Here is a 25,866-nt window from a genome sequence, read left to right as displayed (position 1 = left end):
ATTCCACACTTTCTTCATCCATTCTTCCATTGAAGGACATCTAGGTTGTTTCCAGGTTCTGGCTATTACAAATAATGCTGCTATGAACATAGTTGAACAAATGCCCCTGTCATATGATCGGGCATCTCTTGGGTATATTCCCAAGAGTGGCATTGCTGGGTCCAGGGGTAGGTTGATCCAGAATTTCCTGAGAAACCGCCACACTGCTTTCCAAAGTGGTTGCACAAGTTTGCATTCCCACCAGCAATGGATGAGGGTACCCCTTTCTCCACAACCAGCTGTTTGTATTTTTATAGTCATGTCCTTTAGGTTGGGAAAGTTTTCTTCAAAATTTTGTTGAATATATTTTCTATGCCTTTGAGCTGAACTTCTTCTATCTCTATTATTCTTAGGTTTGGTCTTTTCATGGTGTCTCAGATTTCCTGGATATTTTATGTTAAGCATTAGTAGGTCTAATATTTTCTTTAACTGATGAATCTTTTTCCTCTATCATATCTTTTAACTCCTGAGATTCTCTCTTTCATTGCTCGTATTCTGTTGTTTATGCTCGCATCTGTAGTTCCTGGTCATTTACTCTTCAGTTTTCAGAATTCCCTCAGTTTGTGTTTTCTTTATTGCTTCCTTCTAGTTTAGTTTTTAAGTCTTGAACTGTTTCCTCCACCCGTTTGATTGCTCCTTCTTGGTTTTCTGTCTTCCAATTTTTTAGTTTGTCTTTTCCTCCATTTCTTTAAGGGAATTTTTGCATTTCTTTAAGGGTCTCAATCATCTTCATAAAGTTATTTTTAAGGCCATTTTCTTCTGCTTCATCTGCATTAGGATGTTCAGGTCTTGCTGTTATAGAACCACTAGTTTCTGGTGGTGCCTATTGCTTTTTATGTTGTTGAGTGTCTTGCACTGTTGTGTACCCATCTCTTTCTCCAATCGGTACAGGTGGAGCCTGTGCTTCAGGAGGTTTCTCTTCCTCCAGTTGGTGTAGTTGGTGGCTATGATTCAGGCGAACACTCCTTCAGGTGCAGGTGAGCTGGAGCCTCAGGTGGTAGGTCTTCCAGATGCAGATGGAGTCAGGGCTCTGATGATTGCTCCTCTTGGTGGGTCTGTGGCTCCAGTGGGTGCTGGTGCAGAGGGGTATCTCGTACAGAAGATGGCACTGGATGCTGCCTTGGACATTTTAATATAGTTTCTGGAAGCCACTGCTGTCGATGCTTCCAGTCTGACACTTGCACCATCTCATTTTCTCTCTGACACTCCTGAGCAGGGGGTGGAGCCGGCACCTCCGCCGTGCTACCTCCCTGAAAACATTTTCATAAATGTTTATAAATTTTTATAAATCAGAACTGGTAATTCTTGCCACTAACAAAGTGGATTGAGAAAATGCTTGTAAAGCCTGAAAGTAGTGCCTGGTGCATAGTGAACACTCAGTAGGCTTTGTCCATAATTACTGTTGAAGTACCTCTGGGTGTTCTTAGAGAACCCCAAATTAGATCCTGGATTCTTTATTTCTGTTTTGTATCTTCTACTTTTGCCTTCAGTTTCTTGCTCTATAAACTTGTGATTAATATGGACATATTTTCTCCAGAAAAAGAGTTTCATGGTTAGAAAAAAAACAAAAGATGATGTGTTTAAGGTAAATTTCGTCTTTGGAAGAATTAGCTGTGCAGAGTGGAGCTGGAATTGCTAAAATATTATGTAGTAAAATGGAAGAGAAAAATCTGTCGCTTTGTAAATATCTGCATATAATTGGTAATATAAATATATTTAGTTGTGTTCTTTCAATGTTGAATTATTTTAATTTTCCATTTTTAATTAAAAATTGAGAACTTAAGACTGAAGTATATAGTGGTACTAAATACAAAAGAATAAGATGGAATGTCACATTGGGAAATGGGATGGGATGTGCTTGATTGAGATAACATTAAGGTGTAAGAAACTAAGTCACTTGACAGTTTGCAATGAGATAATTTTCTTGTAGTGAAGAAGGTTACACAGAATGCTTTTGTACTCTGCCTTTCCACTGTTGAATTTTGCACTTCTTCCTGAAGAAGAACAGGGGTTTTATTTCTGCTGGTATTAAAATACCATGTGTTGATATCTTACTCTGGGTACTACAAAATTTACAGCTAGTATGAATCATACAGTTAGATTTGTTGGTATTTGGGAGATGGTGCTTATAACTGAACATAATTCCCTATGGACAATGTCCTTTCCTAAGATGGTGTTCTATCAAGAGGTGTAAAATAATCTATCACAAAGTGAGGAATAGTCTATTAAGAAGTGAGAACTATTCTATTAAGAAGTGAGAAATTTGTAGAGACCTGGAAATGTAGGAGATACCAGACAGGATCCATTAAGCTTATTTCAACATACTTTGTCTAGTGACTCTGGTCTTAGTAAACCAGTACAGCATGGACTAAAGTAGATGTAGTGTGAGGAGTGGTGAGAAGTACAGGTCAGTTTTTGTTCAGAGTCATAGCTCAGGAATATCTCAGAGCCCTCTGCATTGTCAAAGGAAAACTGTTAAAAAAATAAATTGTGTTTCCACACTCTCTGCTAATGATTGTTAAACAATGAACTGATTTTTTTTAAAAAAAAATTGTGAAACCATTTTATGTGTACTTAGAGATTTTTACTCCATTATCCTCTTAACTTGATCCTTCACAGTAACCAGTAGTAATAAACTGACACACTTTCCTACCTTTCTTAATGTTTGTGTAATCACATACTCGTGGAACTGTAATTTACATTCATTGGTAGTATTAATTTTCTACTGAAATGTAGCTCAGCTTTTGCTGGACAGTACTCTAAGTCGCATGGGCTCCATTGAACTACACTGAGTGGATCCAGTCCATCGTGCCACATGTGATGGTTTTATTGGAATATAGCCTCACTCATTTTTCTATTAAATATTTTGAACTTTTAAATTCTCTCTTGTATATAAAATCATTTTCTCTAGTTATTGCTTGCCTGCCCTATTTCTGTGTTTTGCAAAAGTTTAATTATGTTTTTTAAATTCAAGAAACTTAAAGTTTATCTGTTTTTCCTTTTCTGTGAGGTTTCCTGTTTTTATTTTAAAAATTTGTCTAAACTCCAAGATTATTTTTATTTCCTAAATTTTTTCCTGTGATTTTTTTATTACATACTTTCTATATATCTGGAATATTTTTTATGGATACGTTTAGTGACATGCTGTAATATTCATGATCTTAGACTTTGGTTCTATTCTTAACCTGTGTGACCCTTGACAATTAATATTTCTGTGTTGCTTTCTTCTGTGAAGTGGAGATGATACTAGGACTATTTCTCAGAAATGGGTGATGCAAATATGTGTTGTGTGAATTCTAATTGGTTTTGTTAATAAACCAAAAGTCATATATCAGGGTAAATGCTGAAAGATCAGAGAAGTAAAGGAGTCAGCCACTAGAGAGACCTTTTGCCTTTACCAAATTCTATTTTACACCCCTAAGAATGGTCAAGATCAAAAAACACTGATGACAACTTATGCTGGAGAGAATGTGGGGAAAGGGGAATGCGTCTCCATTGCTGGTGGGAGTGCAAACTGGTACAGCTGCTTTGTATTTTAGTATGGCAATTTCTCAGAAAATTAGGAAATAACCTACCTCAAGACCCAGCAGTACCACTTTTGGGTATATATCCAAAGGATGCTCAATCGTACCACAAGGACATACACTCAACTATGTTCATAGTAGCATTGATTATCATAGCCAGCACTTGGAAACAACCAAAATGCCCCTATACCAAAGAATGGATAAGGAAAACGTGGCATGGTTACACAATGGAGTACTTCACAGCAGAAAAAAATAACATCTTGAAATTTTGGGGCAAATGGATGGATCTAGAAAACATCATATTGAGTGAGGTAACCCAGACCCAGAAAGACAAATATCATATGTACTCACAGATAAGTGGCGTTTAGACATAAAGAAAAAAAACCCTACACTTCACAATCCTAGAGAACCCAGACAACGAAGAGGACCCTAAGAGAGACATACATGGATCTAATGTACATGGGAAATAGAAAAAGACAAGATCTCCTGAGTAAATCGGGAGCATGGGGACCATGGGAGAGGATGGAAGGGAGGAGAATGGAGAAAAATATATAGCTCAATAAAACTCAGTCTTTCAAGAAATGGCACCAACAATGACAAATGGGTTTTCATGAACAAAAGGAAAATCCATGCACACTCAAGGAAACAACTGCACGAAGAGACAGCTTACAAAATGGGAGAAATCTTAGCCGCTATACATCTGACAAAGGGTTAAAATCTATAATACTCAACTCAAAAACATGATCACCAGTGATCAAAAAACTAAACTGCCTAATCAAAAACTGGTCTAATGAATTAGACCTACAGTTCTCAAAAGATGAAGTTATGAACAAATTATGAACCCAAGAATGTTGGAGTACATCTTCATTCCGAACAACATTTGAAGCAGAAGCAGGTGGATCTCTGTGAGATCAAGGCCTGTCTGGTATACATATCAAGTTCCACATAGTGAGATCTTGTCTCAAGAGAAAATAAATTTAAAAATATATAAAAGAACATTTCATATCACAGGCCATTAAGAAACACAAATTTAAAACTACAATAAGATTTTTATCTTACTTCATTAAGAATGGTATTTATTAAAAAAAACAAATAATAACAAATGCCGTTGAGAATGCAGATAAAAGACACCCTTATACACTGCTGGTGAGAATGTAAACGAGTCCACAGTGTGTTAATATGGATATCCCTGAAAAGGCTAGAAATCTACTTTATGGCTCAATAAATAAATAAATAAAAAATCCTCTGCTTTCTGAACTGTGGTTGCTTAATTACCATAGTTTTAAGACCTGGCACCTAACAGGTGGAGTTTCTTTCATTTTCTTCTATAAAATTATTTTGCCTTTCTTGGATTTCCCTTTTCTTCTGTGTAATATTTTAGAAACTCATCAGCATTTACAAAATATCTATCACCAAGTCTTAGCATGGGAGAGTGACATACTGCTAATTAGCTAAAGTTAGACTGGTGACTGTGAATTTATTAATATTTTAACCAGTGGGCTTGGCTTTAGAAATTATGTTACATAATTTAGGGGTGGAGCCTGTCCACTCCATGAGGAGGATATTAGGAATATGATTGAATAAAAAATGCTGTAAAAATATAAATCCCTAGCTAGCAGATCACAAATTGCCTTGAGGTACCGCCCAGGGCACTTCAGAGAGCTCCCAAGGGTATTTCAGACTTTTTGAAGGATAGCAAATTTGCAGAAAACTGTGAATCTTGATTTCAAAATTGTTTTTGATGCCCTACTGTGCTATTTTCATGTGATAGCTGAGGTATCTTTGTGATACTAGCACTTGGGTGGCTGAGGCAAGAGAATCAGAGTCACCTTTCATTACAAGTTCAGGGTTCAAGACCTGATCATCTTGAGACTTTATCTCAAAAGGGGAGGGAGGTTTGAACTTGAAGGGAGTTATATGTGAATTTTTTTTAACAAAATAAAAAACAAGACTGAGTTAAAATATAAGCCACTTAAATTGTTGCTGCCATTTTTTTGATTTTGTTTGTTTTTCTTATGTAGCTCAGGGCTGGCCTTAGTGGAGGGTGATCTTAAACTTCTGAGCTCTTCTCAGGTGCTGAGATTATGCTTAGTTTATTTTGATATGTTTTTTAATGGTAGAGATTTTGTACTGATGATTTTCAAAATTATGTTTGTGCTTTATATATTAGTATATTTTAAACACTTTTAAACTTGCATATTTTCGCTGTCCTGCTAATAAAGTGGTATCTCTTGAGTTCTATGTTAGATTCAGGTGGTATAATGCAAGTCTAACACACAGGAAGATAAGAGTACAGTTTACCTATCATTTTGTACCTTCTATAGTTCTAGAAAGTTAATGTAGTAGACATGTTAATAGTACTAACTAAAATAATTTGTTACATTTCAAAAACTGATAAGTTCATTTCCAGAGGTTTTAAGACTTGACACATACATTTCATAGTCCTCATTGTGTGGGAATGGAGACCTGAACCTTTTTTCGGTTTTTGTTTTTTGAGACAGGGTTTCTCTGTAGCTTTGGAACCTGTCCTGGAACTAGCTCTTCTAGACCAGGCTGACCTTGAACTCACAGAGATCCGCCTGCCTCTGCCTCCCGAGTGCTGGGATTAATGGTGTGCACCACCACTGTCTGACCTGAACCTTTTTTCTAATACTCTCTTGTGGTTCTTGGGAGAAGAGTGAGTAGTTTGGAATTTGCCTAGGTTTCTAAGTGCTAGGAAACTTTTTAAACAGTTGGAAGGTTTCTCTTTATTGTTTTTCCTACTACCATCCTATTTCATATTTATTTAGAACCAGTCACTAATAAAACAGGATTGATGTGTCTTAAATTCACAATATTATTTGTAAATATCGGTTTTAGTGTCGTTGTTTCAGTTAGACTTTGCTGTAGATGAAGCCTGATTATAGCTTCAGTTGTTTACATACCAATTGGACTTTTTTTTTTTTAAAAAAATAAAAAGCAAAGCTTTATCTGCCTAAGTTTATAGCAAATGTTCTTTTGGTCATTTTTTTTTCTTCATATGTTTAAAGTATCAGCCAAAGACTTAAAACATTAAACTGAATTCTGTGCTCTTTGCATCAAAATGAGTTCTTGATGAAAATTAAATGTAGAAAATGAAATCACGAATGTAACAAAGTAGAATAAAGCTAACAAAAACTTGATAGCGGCTGAAGAGATGACTTAGTGCTTAAGAACTCAGGTTTGGTTCCTAGCACTGACATAGTAGCTCACAACCATCTATAACTCTGCAGGTGATATGATTCCCTCTTTTGACCTCTGTGGGCAGTACATGCACACGGTGCACATACATGCAGCAAAACATTTATACACATAAAATAAACCTAAAAAGTATTTTAAACATTTAATACTCTTAAGAAAACTTGGCTAAGAATAACAATTTTATGTAGTTTAAAATATTACTTAGAAAATTACTTGGGTGTGTGCATGCACACGTGTGTGTGTGTGTGTGTGTGTGTGTGTGTGTGTGTGTGTGTGTGTGTGTGATAAATGTACCCATCCCTGCATAGGCTTGAGATCAGAGGCCAACATTGGGTATCTTTCTCTATCACTGTCTGCCTTAGTTTGTAAGACAGGATTATTTATACTGAACCTAGATTTGGCTAGACTGGCTGTCCCACAAGTTTCTGGGAACCACTGGCATGCTTTGCATTGCCCTGCTTTTATGTAGACACTGGGTATCTGAGCTTAATTGCTTGTTCAGCAAGCAAGTTCTTTACCCATTGAGCCATCTTTACAGTCCAAGAAAAATTTTTATAACAAAATTATAAAGTCAGATAGCAAGGGGAATATTTGGAAATGTGATTGTCATCATGAGTAGTTGCTTTTAAGTCAAGAGGTTGAATACCCTACTAGGAAAATGTGCAAAATGTTTATCAAATTTAGGAACAGAGTATAAGTAACTAATGTAAGAGATACTTTATTTGTAAGAAGTTTTTCTCCCTCTTTCTTTCGCTTTTCTGAGACAGGGTTTCTCTGTGTAGTCCTGCCTGTCCTTGAACTCAATAGATATCGCCTGCCTCTGCCTTCTGAGTGCTGGGATTGAAGCTCCACCACTCAGTAAATAATTTATTTTTATTTTATGTGCCTTTGTGTTTTGCCTGCATTTATCTCTGTGTGTGGGTGTCAGATTTTGGAGATACAGTTGTTAGCTGATGTGTGGGTGCTGAGAATTGAACCTGGGTGGAGCGGTCAGTGCTCTTAACCACTGAGTCATCTCTCCACTCAAAGAAATTATTTTTTGGTTTTTGTTTTATTTTTGTTTGTTTTTTGAGACAGTTTTTCTGTGTAACCCTTGCTATCCTGAAACTTGCCCTGTAGACCAGGCTGGCCTCGAATTTACAGAGCTCCTCCTATCTCTGCCTTCCCAGTCCTGGGATTAAAGGTGTGTGCCACCATTCTCAATTTAAACTTTTATTAGCAACTTATGCTATCTAGTAAAGCTGGTCTCAAGTTTTTCTTTTTCTAAATGAATCATTTGGTTTCTTAGTAAATTTTATTTATCAGGCGTTTATAGTGTATTGTATTAAAAAAAACAATCATCTGAGAATAATCTTCCAATATGTTGTTTATTCTTACAGAAATAACAAGAAATTTTTATTTAGCTTGTCTTTTTTTTTTTCTTTCTTTTTTCTTTTGTAGGAGCCAGTGTTCGAACATTTACTCCATTTTATTTTCTGGTGGAGCCAGTGGATACACTCTCAGTTAGAGGCTCTTCTGTTATATTAAACTGCTCAGCATATTCTGAGCCTGCTCCAAAAATTGAATGGAAGAAAGATGGAACTTTTTTAAACTTAGTATCAGATGATCGCCGCCAGCTTCTCCCAGATGGATCTTTATTCATCAGCAATGTGGTGCATTCCAAACACAATAAGCCCGATGAAGGTTTCTATCAGTGTGTAGCCACTGTTGATAATCTTGGAACTATCGTCAGCAGAACAGCCAAGCTCACAGTAGCAGGTAAGTCCTACTAAGTGATTTACCTAGACTTTCTATTTTAATAAGATCTAAATAAAACAGTATGCTGTAGTTCTCACTTAATTCGTAATAGGTCATTTAGCATGTCAGTTATGCATGTACCCTTTTTATGGACTACACTCAATGTGCTTAGGATTATGCAGAATAAACTAGCACTTTTCTGCTTGTCTGAAGGTTCACAGTTGATATGAGAATGGCTAAGCAGTTTTTTTTCTTAACTTGTAATGAAAGAGGTAGTTTTATATTGGAAAACTGGTGGCTTTAAAGCCTACTCATCATAACACTGTGGCTTAGTAAAACTTTAGTGAAGCCAGAATCCTGGTTTCTAGTGGTGAGGTCGTGAACAGCAAAGAGAAAAGAGATATGAATATGAATAAGAGGACGTAAAAGAGATGTTTAGCACATAAATGGTAAGCAGAAGCCTGGACTAAATGATGTTAGAGAGGAAGTCAGTAATTAAACTTTAGGGAATTGACAATATTTGTTTAGAAATCTGTAGTGTCATTAATATATCAGTATAGAAGGCAGAGTGAAAGCAGAAGTTGTAAAAAGAGAATATTAACTCATTTTCAAGAGTCTCTGTTTAAATGATGGCAAATGTGAAGAAATTAAGGCTCAAGAGAAATAGGATGTATTTCCCAAATACTTCATGCCTGCTTTAGAGTAGACACTAGCATTCTCTAGATAGGGTTTCTTTACTTGAGTACCAAGTGAAGCAGTTTTGTGGAGGGCCGTGTTCTTTACTCACCTTGGTCAATTGCAGGTGTGTGAGGATAGAACCGGACAGTTTTAGTCATCTCTTGCTCCTTCTCACTATGAAATGAAAGGGTCATTTGACAAACCCAGGGGTCTTGACCCACAGGTTGAGAACCACTTTCACAGGGTCACCTAAGACCATTGGAAAACACAAATCTTTACTTTACAATTCATAACAATAGCAAAATTACAGTCATGAAATAGCAACAAAAATAATTTTATGGTTGGGGTGAGGAACCATATTGAAGGGTTGCTGAAGTGTTAGAAAGTTTGAGAACCCCGACTTAGAGGATTTTGGCCCTTTTTGTCTTTGGAGTCAAATACTCAAAATTTAATTTGGATATGACCTAATGCTATATTAATCATCCACAATCACAGATTGAGGGTGGAAAAAAATAAAAGTAGGGGGTCACAATTTAACCCTATGCGATAATTGTCTTTTTCACTTCTCTTTTCTCCTCCTCCCCCATTCTTTCTACAATGTGTAAAATAAGTAAATTGGTGTCGTGACTTCCTTGATAATTCATTCAGGCCAAGCTTCTGCTTGTCATTTATGCTCTTACATCTCTTTTCTGGCCTCTTACTTTTATTTCCTTTCTCTTTGCTGTCCTCTAAACCCCACCACCAAGACCATTGTATTCTGCCTCCTGGTTTTTCTGTATTGGTCCAGTTTCTCTTTCCTAAGATGACCCTTGACTTTACTTACCCCCGGCTATACCTGCTCCACTACCACCTCATCCTCTCCTTCAAGTCCAGTCTCCACTCTGGGATCAGAGCACTTTCACCATTCTGTCTTATAGTTCCTTACAATGTTAGGCAGAATTCAGAACATTCATCCACACAATAGTGTACCTGACTACTATTCATAATAAACAAAAGGTGGAAATAACCCAAATGTCCACCAGATGAGGAATAGATAATCAAAATAGGAAATTTCCATATAGTGGAATGTTCTTCACCATTAAAAAGGACTGAAGTCATAAATGGTTATGCACTGTTCATGCTCATATATACAAAGTGTCCAGAATGTGTAGAAAAGAAAATAGATTGGTTGGTTTCTTAGGGTTAAGTACCTGACAGCAAGTGGGAACTGAGTAGTTTCTTTAGGGGATGCTAACGGTGTTAGGTTATGGAGATGCTGACATAACTCTGTTCATATTGAGTTTTCAAGTGTGAAACATCATGGTTTATAAATTTATTTATTTAAAAAAGTTCTCAAAAATCATTTAAAAAAGATACTGCCAGCTTTGACACTTTAAAAGACTGTAGATATTTTTGGTTGCAAGCAGAGCTACTTCTAGTCATGGCCAGAAAGCAAGGAAGTTTTTGAGATTATTAAAGAGGTAGTTCGTAGATTTAAATACAAGGCTTCTTTTCTCTGAGCTCTTCTCATTTCTGCACAAATGACATTTCTGTTGTTTTGCCTGGAGAGTAGCCTGGCTGTGTGTGTGTTTTACACTCAAAGGTTAGGAAATGGCATGCTCTAAATACAGACAGTGTCGATCTATCCTTGCCAATTCTATGTATCACTCCCACTCTTTTTTCTCCTGCACTTCTCCAGAGGCAGCTGGAGCACAGGAAGCTAAGGCAGTCTTTGCCTTGATATGTCACTTACTAGTGTATCCATCTGCTTTTCCTATTCAGAAACTTTTTGAAATTTTTTTGTCTGACAAATCCCCATATGTTGTTATGGCCTTATGCTTTTTAAAATTACTCATTTTCACAAGACCTTAGAGGGAGTAGTTTTTTTTTTTTAAAAAAAGCAAACTAGAAGACAATTCTTTATTAGGTTCTACCTACCTAACTTTATTAGATTCTGTGTTGTCTTTGTTAGTTACCTTTTCCATTATGTTTTTGTTTGTTTCTGTACCAAATAGATATTTGGACTACTTTATCTTTCTTTCCTTTGAAAATCTCCATAATATAAAATCAAAGAAAATACATAGGGGTACTAGAAAACTTGGATGTTATTATTTGACTAACTCACCATCATAAAAGTAAAAAACCTAGAATAATTGTTCAAAATTTATTTCCTATTCTTTACAGAAACATTTTGTTGTGTTATGAGCACATGAAAGTTACCTTTAAGATATTGTTAGTACTAGTAGCTACTTGAGTGTTTATACACCAGGCAGTATACCTTATAAACTACTTAGATTAACATTTTTAATCACTCTGTGTGGTCTGTTAATCTTCATATAACTGATGAAGAAACTGAGGCTTAGAATCAGTAACTTACCAACTTTACATAACCATGAAAGGTAGAATTAATTTAAATTCAAGCTTGAGACTCCAGTGGCTAACTAATGCTCGTAGCCATTATGTTCTGTGGCATCTATAGAATATTTAAAACTACAACCATTTCAAACTTAAAGAACTTAAAAAACTTAAAGATGGAACCAAAAAATCTCATGTGCATTCACAAGTCTTCGTATGCCTTTCAGATCTCCCAGTTAGCATTTTTCAACATCTACTTTACCATCCTTGTATTAATTAGTTTTTGCATTGATGTGATAAAAGATGGAAAGGATTTATTTCTACTTACAACTCTAAGGTCACATTCTATCAGGAGGGAGTCAGGGTAGGGAACTCAAGCAGTGTAGGAACTTGGAGGCAGGAACTGATGCAGAGGCCATGGAGAGTACTGCATACTGGCTTGCTGTCCATGACTCGTTTGACCTGTTTTCTTATTGCACTCAGGACCACCTGTCAAGGGATAGCACCACCTACTCCCTGCAAAGGTGGGCCCTACCACATCAATCATCAGAAGGCACCTCACAGACCTGTTGACAGGGCAGTCTTAGGGAGGCTTTTTCTCAGATGTGGTTCCCTCTTCTCTGGTAATTCTTTCTTGTGCCAACTGGACACAAAACTACACAACACATTATTCAAATACACATTTTTACCTGAACTATTAAGAATAGTAAGTGACAAACATGTTGTATTTGCCTGAATGTGTTAAGTCTGCATTCTGAAAACAAGGACATTCTCCTAAATAACCACAGATTTTCATTAGAATTAAGTAATTAATGTAATACTGTCATTTAATTTAGATTTCACAGATCATAGAAAAATAAAAGGGCAGAAACCCTCCTTTCTGGTGTAAGATTGATTACGTGTCATTTTATAATTATATCCTTATACTCATTTGATATACAATAGGACCTCAGGTTTTCCTTGTCTGATTTTGAGTTTGATTTCCTACTATGAGAAGATTGAGATTTTGCATTTTGGGGAGAAATACTATGGAAGTAGTTTAATGTTTTCAGCGTGATGTACCAAAGTATTGTACTGTTCTGTTGCTAATGATGTTTGGTTTATTACTTAAGATGATCTGTGTAGTATTTCTCCACTTCAAAATAAAGTGTGCTTTTATAATTAATAGTATTTTGGGAAGAAGTATTTTAGCATTTTATAAGTTCGTTGTGCCTCATCAGTTTTCACTAGTAGTTGTAACATCACTGAAAGATTGTTGCCTGAATCAATTATTTTAAGATAGTGGTTGGCAAATGGCTATTGTTCCTAGTTCTGTCATCTTTTTGTAGTAGGTCTTTTCCTTCTAAACCACTGTTTGTTGATATTAGTGCAAGTCAACAGATTGTTATTTATGGATTAATAATGTGTTGGAGTCATTATTTCAGAAACTCTTTTCTTTTTTTTTTTTTTTTTTTTTTGGTTTTTTAAACTCTTTTCAATCTTGATTACTGCGCTAAATAGTTTCTTCTTATATATTTTAAGGTTAAAACTTTATCTAATGACCTACTTTACCTTGTTCTTTCCCTGTCCCATAGAATCAGCCTCCACTTTAGGACANTTTTTTTTTTTTTTTTTTTGGTTTCAGAAACTCTTTTCAATCTTGATTACTGCGCTAAATAGTTTCTTCTTATATATTTTAAGGTTAAAACTTTATCTAATGACCTACTTTACCTTGTTCTTTCCCTGTCCCATAGAATCAGCCTCCACTTTAGGACATTGGTTCCTTGCAGTGGAGAATGATATTTAGAAGTCAAAATAAAGTCACTATTTGGCCTGTTAGAGAAGTGACATAGATTTAGGACTAGGGAATATGTAAGTGGTATATGTGTGTGTTTGAATATTAATGTAAGTTCATTATCTATATAAAATGTATATTTATCCATGCCTTTATAGCTGTGTAGTTCTATATCTATAGTCAGATAATCTATAAGTAAGTCTATGTTGATACCTTCATCATGGAATATGATATAGCATTTATTTTCTACTTATCCTTTTTTACATCACACTTTGCTTTTCCAGCAATGAGGAATCTGACTCAGGGTATCTTAATGCAGTTATTGATTTGCTGTATCTCAGTATCTAGTTAAATTTTTGATCTATGGACTTCTTGGTCCTGATGACAGCATATGTTGTAGTCACATGAGCTGACTTGGTGCTAGCCTGTATGACTATAGACTAATATTTAATGATTTTTTTATTTTCCTTTATTGTCAAGGTCTTCCGAGATTTACCAGCCAACCAGAACCTTCCTCCTCAGTATATGCTGGAAACAGTGCAATTCTGAATTGTGAAGTTAATGCAGATTTAATCCCATTTGTAAGGTGGGAACAGAATAGACAGCCTCTTCTTCTGGATGACAGGGTTGTCAAACTTCCAAGTGGAACACTGGTTATCAGCAACGTGACTGAAGGAGATGGAGGACTCTACCGCTGCATAGTTGAAAGTGTTGGGCCACCAAAGTATAGTGATGAAGCTGAATTGAAAGTTCTTCAAGGTATTAACCCATTGTCAGAACTGTTGGTTTTGTGTTTAATGGACAAAGTTGTTCTGCTATAATTTTTTTAATAAATACCATTAAAATGTGGGAGTTATTGCTATTAATATAGTCATTTCAATTTCTTTTAAAGAGATAAAATGGGGGAAATGCCATCAAAATCTACTGTTCATAAAGACAGGTGTAGTAGTGCACACCTTTAATCCTAGCACTCGGGAGGCAGAGGCAGGTGAGTCTCTGTGAGTTTGAGGCCAGACTGGTCTACATACTGAGTTTTAGGATAGCCAGAGCATAGCCAGAGCTTCATTGTTAGACTGTGTCTTGAAAAAAAAAAATGAAAAAAAAGCAAACCTCACTGTTTAGTTAATGTATTATTAAAATTTTATTAAAAGCTGGGTGTAGTGGCACATGCCTTTAATCCTAGCATTCAGGAGGTAGAGGCAGGATGATCTCTGAATTCCAGGCCAGCCAGGGTTATGTAGAGAGACCCTGTCTTAAAAAATCTAGCAAAACAAAATTAACCAAAATAAAATAAAAATGAAAATTTATCAGGATAGCTGTGCATAGTGGCATATGCCTATAATCCCAGCATTTGAGGAGCTGTGGCAGGATGACCTTGAACCAGTAGAGACAGGAGTTACATCTCTACCTGAGAATGATCTTTCTCTCCAAGATTCTATATTAATAAAACCCTATTAAGTAGAGCACTTATCTTGTCGGTAGGAGTGTGGCCTGTCAGCAAGAGCACAACTCTAAAGCATGAGCATAAGTGGATACACAGATATCATAATTTAGATAGTTCCTACATTTTACAAAATCAAAGAATTGATAGATTAAATTTCTTTTTTATTTTTTTAAGACAGGGTCTCATTATGTAGCCCTAGTAGACCTGGAACTCCCTATGTAAACCAGGCTGGCCTCAACTCACAGAGATTCTCCTACCTCTGCTTCCTGAGATTAAGGACATGCATCACCATGACAGACTTGACAGACTAATTTAAAGAGAAGAAAACTTAAAACTTAGAAATAATAGACATAAGAAAGGAAAGGAGACTCACTGCTTTTTGTACCCCTCATGTGGTGTTGATTAGGTCTATGCCATGTTTTGCTCATTTGACCAGAAAGTACTGTGTAAGTGGGAACTGTCACTTACATATCTTTAAGGTCCCCAAGTAGCATATAGTACAATACTTTGCATATTGAATGTATTTGGGAAATGTAATTTTCTTAGGTTTTGCTTATTTTGTCACATAATGCCACACAAACTGATTAGGAATCAGCTGGTCTTCATGAGTAAAGTTGTGAGGTGCTTTGTCTTTTATTTAATCATTCTTTCATTTAAATTTACTTTAGGTCCTGAGGAAATACCAAACTTGGTGTTTTTGATGCGACCATCTTCTGTGATCAGAGTTACTGGTCAGAGTGCAGTGTTGCCATGTGTTGCTTCAGGACTTCCTTCTCCAGTTATTAGATGGATGAAAAATGAGGAAGTGCTTGACACAGAAAGGTAAATACTGCCTGCCCAAGAGCCCTTCATAGCCTTATCTAGAGACTAATCCTATTTGGAAGTATCAATACATAAAAAAAAACTACTTTGTTTAAGCATATTGCGGTTTTCATGTCTTCCTTGAAATGTGCTTATATGCTGTATCTAACAGTGTTTACAGAAAAGGCATGCTTTCAGAATAGTGAGGATTGTTGTTGTTAAGCTTTATCATACTGAGCTTACTGGGTCTCATTCCCTAAATTGTTACATGAGCTGCCAGACCTCACCAGGATGAGTCTTTTTTCCTCTTACATGCACTATGAAAGTTTCTCCCTTTGTGCAAACAGTGTAAGTAAACACTTTCCTTCTTCCTAAGTGCTGTCATTAGAGGCAGTCACCACACCTGGCTTTGTATTGCTTTCTAAAGTTCTACTAAGCCGTATGCTGTGTTTACAAGTTATACATCTTCTACAAGAACCGTCTCTGTTACTGCTCTTCATCTTCTGCATCCCTTGTCTCTTCCTTTAGAAATAGGTGATTTTTTTAGTTGTATTCTCTCAAAAACACTGGTTCAATACTTAGGTGTTTTGTTTCTAAAACATAGCCGTTAACAAGCATTGTAAATTTACAGGCATCCCTGACCTCTGCCCATTAGGTGCCCAAAGCAGTTTTAAATTATGATGATCAAAAGCATGTCTCTCGAGGAACAAAATCATCCCTAGTTGAAAATGACTCTTTCAAAGTAGTGCATTTCCAGGATAAATGTAATATATACCTCAGATGTAAGTTAATGTTTTCTGATAGCCATGACAAAGCAATATGTATGTATGCAATACTATTACAGTAATATTTTGTGTTGGATACTACTTAGAGTGAAATGTAGTTCATCATACCACAGCTTTATGAAGGTATAAGCAAGATAACAGAATTATTTTTATGTAATGAATAGAAGTGGGGATTTTTGTGCATCACCCCCCCAAAGTAGAATTCAACAAATTATTATTAAATGCTATTCGAGGTACATTCATAGGTCTAAGAACCAAGCAGTAACTTTTTTTTTTTTTTTTTGCTTTTAGAGTGGAAGAATGAGATAGTTATAGACATATAAAGTGTCATGTTGGAATAAGTACTCTGAGGAAACTCAAGATGTAGTATTCAAGGGATTACAGAGGCAGAATGGGGTTGATATTGTAAATGGAGTGGTATAGTATTGTTCTCATAGAAAGGTAATTCTCAGGGTGGAGTCTAAGTGGGCCATTAGAAACAAATCATGATAGGAAAGTTACGTATCTTCCCAGTTTTATTTGAAGTTTGTTTTTGAGAGCAAGTGTTTTTTAATCCAATGTGAATATAATATGTTTAAGAATATTTCTATGAATTTTAAGGCTAAACCAGGAAACCAGGAGACTTTGAAAAACAATTGAATGTTTCTCTGCTTCTAGTTCTCTAGGCACCAAAATACTCATAAGATTATGTATAGGAAAGTCTGAGAAACACTGCCTTGTTGTGTCACTGTCTCAGAGAAGCTTCAGGAGATTACCAGTGTCAGCTTGTTGATGTTGGCTTCTCCAGATCCTCACTGTTTGGTACATATCTGGGGAGGCAAAATGTCCCACAATGTATTTTGTCTGAATTACTGAACATAATGTGAGAAAATAGAAGTAGGTAATAGAGCACAGGAGTCCTTCAGGTTCAGTGTGGGTAATTATTCATACTGTCTTTGTTTTTGCCAGGACCTTAGAAGAATTGTGAGTAGACTATAAATTTTTTAGATTTCAGATTTGAGATTTGCAATTAAAGGGGGAAAATGTCTAGAAATCTCAATAGTGCTGGGCTATCTAGAAAAACAAAGTGTCCTAAGCATTAGGCATCTTTATTACATTTTTGAAAACAAACACATAAAAACATAGGTTTTTTTATAAATGTCTAAGAATTAATAGCATTTATTTAATTTTGTTCATATATGTGTAGATAAAAAAAGCAAATAGGATGAGGGTGGTGGCAGTGGTTCTGTTTTGAAAAGGATCCAGAACATATGAGTAGCAGCAAACAAAATGTAATTTAGTGATCAAATAATTCCTAATTTTAGGAAATGATAGGTCTGAGTCCAGGTGCAAAGGAACAGGTAATAGTTGTAAAAGCACATGGTTAACATGCTACAGGTGATGGTAAGATAAAAATTAGAGTTTTCTTTTCTCTCTCTCTCTCTCTTTTTTTTTTTTTTTTTTGTAATGACTGGCTCATACTTAAAGGATCATCCAAGTATAGCCGTTTCTTCAGAGTTCACTTTTCAAGACTTCATTTTTAGTTAACATCAACCTGAAATAATAATGAAATAGAAGTGGTGGCTTTAATTATGTACTTGTAGAATTATATTCCTGGTTAGTGTCTTTACCTATTGATCTAGTTTGTAATTCTCCAGATTAACTAAACTTTTTAACTTTATAAAAATTGGAGAATATTGGTTTGTAATTTCCTCTGTGTTACAGGATTATCTTAGTTTTTATATCTCTGTAGATTTATGAAAGTATTAAACATTCTTGTTGTAAATAGAGTTGATGGATGCTGACTGATTTGTGGCCAGGACCACACCTAGGGAGCTGCTCAATGGCAATTATCCTTTTCTTTTCCTTCCTGTCTTTTTTTTTTTTTTTTACCTCCCCTCTCCCCCGTTTCCTAGCCAAGCCACCAAAGGAAATTTTTCATTCCATGTCACTGCCTCATGACTTTCTGTTTGATCTGACATTTTCCTTTTTTTTATTTTTATGTCTATTAGTAATATCAGTGTGACACAGCTGTGGTGAAGTTGGATCTGAGGATTGGTTGCAGACTCTAAAATACATAATTTCCAAAAAATTGGGCAGAATGTCTAGACAGGAATAGGCTGAAAGAAGTTGCATTGGTCATAAAAGTGATAACTCTTTGGGAATAGCTAGAGGTGCCAGAGATTGTGACATTTATTTATGCATACAAAATATGTGGTATTTATGCATACAAAAATAAGAAAAATGAAAATTAAATTCTGATTTTTTTGTTAATCTTAGACATTTGTAGCCATCATCATAGCAATACTGTCTAGTTGTTTTTTCTGTTATTATTTCCCTCATGCTAAAATATATCATTTTGTCTGTTTAATCCAGCTCTGAAAGGTTGGTCTTGCTAGCAGGAGGTAGTTTGGAGATTACTGACATCACTGAGGATGATGCTGGGACTTATTTTTGTATAGCTGATAATGGAAATAAGACAATTGAAGCTCAGGCAGAGCTTACTGTGCAAGGTATGTAAATATTTACTGTGTAATTAAAAATATTGTGTACTTTCTAGGTCTACTGATTATTTAACAGTAATATGGGAAAGGGACTACAGCATAATAGTTAAAACACAAACTTCTGGACCACATCACTTGGGTTCAAATTTTGATCTTATATTTCCCAAATATGACAATAGGAATTTTCTTTTCATGTATGTGTGGTGTGTGTGTGTGTGTGTGTATTCACGTGTGTGTGCGTACATGCTCACCTGTGTTTGGATATATATGTTGGAGGAATTCATGTGGAAATCTGAGAATGATAACAGGAATCTTCATCAGATTCTTTGAGGCAGAGTCCCTTAGTCAAACCAGAGCTTGCTGTTATCCAGCTTTCTGTGGGGCTACCTGTCTCTGCCTTCCAAGGTGAATTGCCTCGTTTACCTGACATTTGGAGATCTAAACTCTCATCCTCTTACTTCCATAAAAAGTGCTCTAGTTGCTGAGCCGTTATTGCCTCTACTCCAATTACAACAAATTTATATAACCTTCTTGAACTCCATTTTCATCACCTGTACAGTGGAAAATAAAAGTATTTACTTTGTTGAGATTATCTTGAAGTTTAAGAGTAATCCTTAAAAAGTTCCCAGCTCAGTGTTAGCTATTGGTTTTTTTTTTCTGTTTTTCATTTTTTTTGTTTGTTTGTTTTGGTTTTTTGAGACAGGGTTTTGCTGTAGTTTTAGAGCCTGTCCTGGAACTAGCTCTTGTAGACCAGGCTGGCCTTGAACTCACAGAGAACCACCTGCCTCTGCCTCCCAAGTGCTGGGATTAAAGGCACGTGCCACCACCGCCGGCCTAGTTACTGGTTTTTATGGTTGTAATATTATTGGTGGCGGAGGTGGTGGTGGTGGTGGTGGTGGTGGTGGTAACGATATGTCAAAGAGGAAGGTGTGATTTGGGGCATATACAAGGTTCTGTACTTTTTTATTGTCTCAGGACATTTTCCTAAAGATGTCTGTTCTCTGTTCCTGAACCATGTCTCTGAGCATTTATGTTCCTTCTTTGGGACAAATACTCAGGCTAGAAGGATTGCATGATGCCTTTCCATGGCTCTTCACTTGATGGTTTGGTACTTCTCTTCTAAACTGATATAGCACCTCTCCAAGAATAGTTATTTTTCCCTTTTCTCTATACTCCCACTTCCCCTTTTTAGGTTACCTGATTTAGAAGTCAGGGAAGATAAATGTGGCATATGCACAAACCTCTTCCTTATCCCTGTCTGCCCTGCCTTTTTCCATTTAGAAAAGTACTTGCAGAGTGCTGATTCTCTTTTCTGATTTGTCTATGCTGTCACTAATACTGTTTCCAATAAAACTCCTTGGGATTATCTCTGTAAATTTTAGAGAAGTCCAGCCCTGCTTGTGTGTGTAGCTTCCTTCTGGCTGGTACCAGGCTTCAGTGTGAACTTCCTGGAGAAATTCTGTCTCTGAGTGGCCGTTATTTGCTAGGCTGGTAGTAAAAGAGAACTAACTATACAAATATCTATCTTTAGAATATTTTTGTCCAGTTACAGATTTTTAAAATATAAAAGTGGGAATTCAGTTCTAAGGCAGGGAAAGGAATATGTAGTGTTATAAGAATAGTAGACTTTTCAAGTGGAAGAAAATGAAGAGTCTAAATGTACAAAGACAAAGAATAAATAGAATCATGTTTGGTATTATCTTTGATAGAAGATAAGAAAAACGGGTTGGAAAGATGGCTCAGTTAAGAGGGATGGTGGTTTTCTAGAAGATGTCCAGAAAACCTGAGTTCATTTCCCAGTACCCACATTGAGCATCACACAACCCCGTTGTTTGGGGGCTAGGGTTCATGTCTCTTGTTCTTTAATGCAAGTAGGCTTTATTTGGATTTATGGTAGAAATGATGTGTAACTTCTGGAATTTATATTTTAAAGGCCAGGTATGTTGCTTTTTCTTGTTGCCAAAAATATACAGTGAGGAGGGTAGTCTTTAGTAAATTGTACTGAAAACAGATAGCCTCATTGACAAGACTAAAATTGGACCCCCCCTCTCTTAATTTATTAGATTAAAAAAAAACAATCCAAGTTCCCACTCCTTCCCCTCCCATTTCCTCCACACCCCCTTCCACCCCACCCCCTTCTAATCCTAAGATAGGGTAAGGCACATTGCCTTGTGGAAGGTCCAAGGCCCTCCCTACTATACCTAGGCTGAGCAAGGTATACATCCAAAGAGAATAGGATCCCAAAAAGCCAGTACATGCAGTAGGGATAAATCCTGGTGCCACTGCCAGTGGCTCCTCAGTCTACCCCGGCCTTGCAACTGTCAACCACATTCAGAGGAACTAGTTTGGTCCTATGCATGTTCCTTCCCAGTCTGGCTGGAGTTGGTTGGACCCTACTACCACATATGAAAGTCAACTCAAAGTGGATTAAAGTTTTAAACTGAAAACTCAATCTCTAAAGCTGCTAAAAGAAGACGTGAGGAAAAAGTTCCAATGTTGACTTTAGGAAAGACTTTTTATTGGTGCCATTTTTTTTTGATACGACTTATAAATCACAGGCAACAAAAGCAAAGATAGATAAATAGGATTCCATGGAACTGAAAAGCTGCACAGTAAAGGATAAAGGAATCTTGGCGAAACAACTATAAAATGAGAGAAAATATTTTCAAACCATACATCTGATGAGAGGTTAATACCTAGAGTTGACAATGAATTCAATTCAGTAGCAAGAAAACAAGTTAGTTTTAAAAGTGTTTGAAGGACCTGAAAAGACATTTTCTGAAGACAAAGTGGTCCACAGGGCTGGAGAGATGGCTCAGGGGTTAAGAGCACTGACTGCTCTTACAGGGGTCCTGAGTTCAATTCCTAGCAACCACATGGTCACTCATAACCATCTATAAAGAGATCTGGTGCCCTCTTCTGCCCTACATGTGTATATGCAGGCAGAATAAGTAAATAAATCTTTTTTTTAAAAAAAAAAAAAGTGGTCCACAGGTATATGAAAAGAAAACTGTTCATGTGACTAATCACTAGGGAAATTAAATCCTTAATCACCTCACACCCAGGAGAGCTACAATATGATCCAATAATTCCTTATATGGATATCTATCCAGATAAAGTTAGATCATTGTGTCAAAAAACTGAATTTATTCAACCATGCTCATTGTAGGACATTACACAGTAGCTAAGACATGGAATCAACTTAGTGTTCAACATGGATGAATGAATGACAAAGTTGTTGCAGTAGAAACACAGCCTTATAGAAGGAAATCCCATTATTTGCAATGACATAGAGGAAATTGGAGGACATTATACTAGGAGAAATAAGCACAGAAAGACAAATTCTGCATGTTGTGATTATAAATAGAGTCTGACATAGTCAAACTCATAGAATCAAAGAGCCAAAATGGTTACAGTGTATTACCTACTTAAAAAATATGTATATGAGATAATAGATATCTTAGTTTAATTAGCCATTCTGTTTACATATATCACAACAATTTATCTTACATAAATATATAGAAATTTTGTTAATTAAAGTTGAAAACATTTAAGTACTTTTTTTTTTAAAGATAGGATCTCTGTAGTCCAGGCTGAGCTTAAACTTGTGGTGATCTACCTGCTTTAGGCCTTCCAACTGCTTAGTTACAAGTGTAAGGCATCATGCCCTGGTTTACAAATATTTTTAAAAATAGCTAACCTAACAGGAAAATTAAAAGCCTAAAGATCTACATAATTCATAACATAATATCAAAATATGCAAATCAATAATTGACAAGACAATAACACAGGTAACAATTTGACCTATTGATGTTTGTATGACTGTAGTTATAGCTCAGTTGTAAAGTGTTTGCCTAGCATTCATACAGTCCTGGTCTAAACTGTAAAAAAAAAATATTATGGACATTAGCATGATGTTATACAGCAATTAAATAGGCATGTTTCATTATTTGGGAGTATTTCTTTATGTGAGTCATCTTAAAATAATCCATGAGTTACAAAGGAAATTAACAACAAAATTTAGTAAATTGTATAAACTAATATTGATAGGAACTAGTAAAAGTTAAGGAAGTTTGTCATCTCCTTCAAGATCAATTGATTCTCCGGGCCGCTCTGTGTGTCTGTTTCTCAAAAATCAGCAATTTGAACATTAACTTCAAAAATGCTAAAAGTAGCAAATTTCAACCAAAGAAAATAGAAAAAAAGGAAGTGTTAAGTAAAAGTTAATGGAGGGATGGGAAAGCATCAAAACAGAGTCAGTAAAGCCAGAGTTAGTTATTTGCAAAGAACAATGGTGATAAACTTCAGGCTAGGCTCCCATATATTTAGTAAATGTTTTTATCTACTCAAGTGCTAATTCAAAAGACCTGCAATATCCAGCGTTAGGGTGAGGAACACTAGAGACTTTAAATAAACTATTGATGAGTATATACACTGATAACATTTAAAAATACTGTTTGGAGAGCTACAAATATCACTAGGGTTTGATCCCCAATATTGTAAAACCAAACCTGTTTGACAGAATCTATTAAAACTGTATACATAAAAGTATCCTATCATTTAGTGGAGTACGCTATAATAAACAACACTGGGGCATTAAAAGTCATGCACAGTAACCTTCCTGCCATATTTATTCACAAGAAGTCAAAACTGGTAATGATTCAGATGTCCATCAAAACCTAGGATGGCATTTTATTATCAATGGAAATTGGCAGGCCACCTCTATATTCAAAAGCATAAGAAAAATCTTAGAAGCGCTCTTAAAAGAAGCTAGGCACAAAAGAATATAATTGTACTTTTATAATATTCAAAACCAGGCAAAATTAATCTACAGTTTTTGAAATAAAAAGAATAATGATTATGTTTGGAGCAGGGCAGAATAATGACTGAATGTTACAACACCAGGCTTCTACTGTATTAATGCCTTGTTTCTGAATCTGGGTAGTAGAGTTCAAGCTGTTCATGGGTGTCATGTGAAGTCATTTCTCTCTCTTTACTGAGTACAGACATGTTATTGTGTACTACAAAAACCCATTTGGAAAATTTTGTTTTGAGCCTTGTCCCATAATGAAAGTTTTTTTTTTCCTGATGGGGAAAATAGTTGATGAGAAATGTGTGTGTGTGTATGTGTTTGTATATGTGTGGGTATGTGTATTCACACATACATACATAATATCTCTATGTATGTATATACAAATGTAGTCAAATTTGTCTGTTTTGTTATTTTTTATGAAGTTATAGCTGTAGGAAATGCCATAGTGAGTGTTATTGCAGAAAAGGTTATAAGTTCATTCTTCATCTGTTAAATATTTCAGACTTACTATCTTATCATTAACTCTTGGGATTTCTACTCATGCTATGACGTGAATTAGCTGGTGGTGTATTTCCTGTCATCTCAGATTGTTGATAACTATTAATATGGGTCATGAGTTGCTTTTTTAAAAAAAAATAGAGGAATTTTCCCTTTTTCTCATAGCATTTGTAATAGTGTATGATAAAGTCCATCTACTCCACAAAGAAAAATTTCCATTTCTGTTCCACTTTTGTTCTGGGAACAAATTGATAATTTCTGAATTGGCCATTTTCATGGCAGTGTTAATATTGTCACTAATCTACAACTAATGTTCCAATTTTTTTTCTTTTTGAGTTTAAAAAAAGGGTATGGGCCATTTTGCTTGCATGTATGTCTTTATGTGCTGTGTGTGCCTGGTGCCTACAGCCAGAATAGAGCATTGAATACTCTGGGACTGTAGTTAGAGACAGTTGTGACTGCTGGTTTCGAGAATTGAACCCAGTCCTCTGAAAGAGCACCCAGTGCTTTTAACACTGAGCCATCTCTTTAGCCCCTTTACCATCTTTCCTGAAGCCACAGCCTCATACCATTCTCCTCTTACTCATCTCATTTTCTAAAAAAAATCTCTAGCCACATTAAGAAACTGACCTTCTGTTTTCTTCCCATTTCCTTCATGATAATCAGCCAGCATTCTGCTGTCATTCTTTGGAACTCTCAGTTCTCTTGGATGCTAAATAAAACACAAATTTCCTATGGTAGTGTATAGAACACATCCAAAGCCTTAAGAGTCAAGGCTGAAAAAGTTTACTGGGGTTAGAACATTTCAACATGTTAAAAAAAATTATAATAAAATGTTGAAATAACTTTACAACCATCTTTAATTGATGTTTTATGATAATTGCTTTATCAACTATTCATTATTCTAATCCTGCCCCTCTCTCTTTGGTATTTCAAGACATGGTTTCTCTGTGTAGCCCTGGCTGTCCTAGAACTCACTCTGTAGACCTAGCTGTCCTTGAACTCATAGAGATCTGCCTGCCTCTGCCTCCTAAGTGCTGGGATTAAAAGTGTACACCATGACCTCCTGATTCAGTATCAATTTTTTGATAAAATTTTAAAGTTTTAGGTATACCTAGAGAATTCATCATTCATTATTATGTAGAATTTAATATTTTAAGAGGATTTTTTAGATTTATTTTATGTATGAGTGTTTGCTTGTGTATATGAATGTGTATCATATGTGTGCCTGGTGTTTGTGGAGTTCAGAAGAGGGCATCAAATACCCTGGAACTGGAGTTATGATCCACTGTGTGGGTGCTGGGAACAAAACCTGGGTCCTGCAAAGGTATTAGTACTCTTAGCTGATAAGTCATGTCTTTTTGTCCCGGGAATTTATTATTTTGTTTGTAGTTCTGTCTTCTTTTGAAAAAAAATTTATATTCACTAGAATATACAAATATTAAGTCTACTGTTCATGAGCTCCATCAGTTGTTCTTCCCTGTAAAACCAAAATACCTGTAAGGATGTAGAATATTACTGACATAGTTGAAAATTCCCACACGCCATATCTTATGATTTTTAGTTTGGTGATTATTATGCTTCCATGATGATTAGTGGTGGTGAGTACTTTATTGTCTTGCTCAGTTCAGTAGTATCGTCGTTTGTGAGATATTTTCTAAAGTGTTGCATTCCTAAGTAGATAGTATGTAAAATAGCCATATTAAAGAGAATTCTTAAACTCTTGTATTAGAGAGT

The 25,866-nt window shown here is 35.8% G+C and overlaps 1 protein-coding gene across 4 annotated transcripts in view; it reads left to right on the top strand.

Annotated features, from left to right (window-relative positions):
- The window catches only part of Neo1 (neogenin 1), a 165,339-nt gene that overhangs the window by 42,365 nt on the left and 97,108 nt on the right, over nucleotides 1-25,866 (top strand). For all 4 annotated transcript variants that reach the window (XM_050151829.1, XM_050151828.1, XM_050151827.1 and 1 more), the window contains exons 2-5: nucleotides 8,223-8,540; nucleotides 13,786-14,064; nucleotides 15,418-15,571; nucleotides 18,691-18,827. In XM_050151829.1, the coding sequence (XP_050007786.1) occupies nucleotides 8,223-8,540; nucleotides 13,786-14,064; nucleotides 15,418-15,571; nucleotides 18,691-18,827 (888 nt within the window). The remainder of the gene's footprint in view (nucleotides 1-8,222; nucleotides 8,541-13,785; nucleotides 14,065-15,417; nucleotides 15,572-18,690; nucleotides 18,828-25,866) is intronic.

Source organism: Alexandromys fortis, unplaced genomic scaffold (assembly GCF_014885135.2).
Source record: "Alexandromys fortis isolate MF-2015 unplaced genomic scaffold, M_Fortis_MF-2015_v1.1 scaffold_70, whole genome shotgun sequence".
NCBI classification, from domain to species: Eukaryota; Metazoa; Chordata; class Mammalia; order Rodentia; family Cricetidae; genus Alexandromys; species Alexandromys fortis.
Note: the sequence above shows the minus strand (reverse complement) of the source record. Positions and strands in the feature narration are given on the sequence as shown.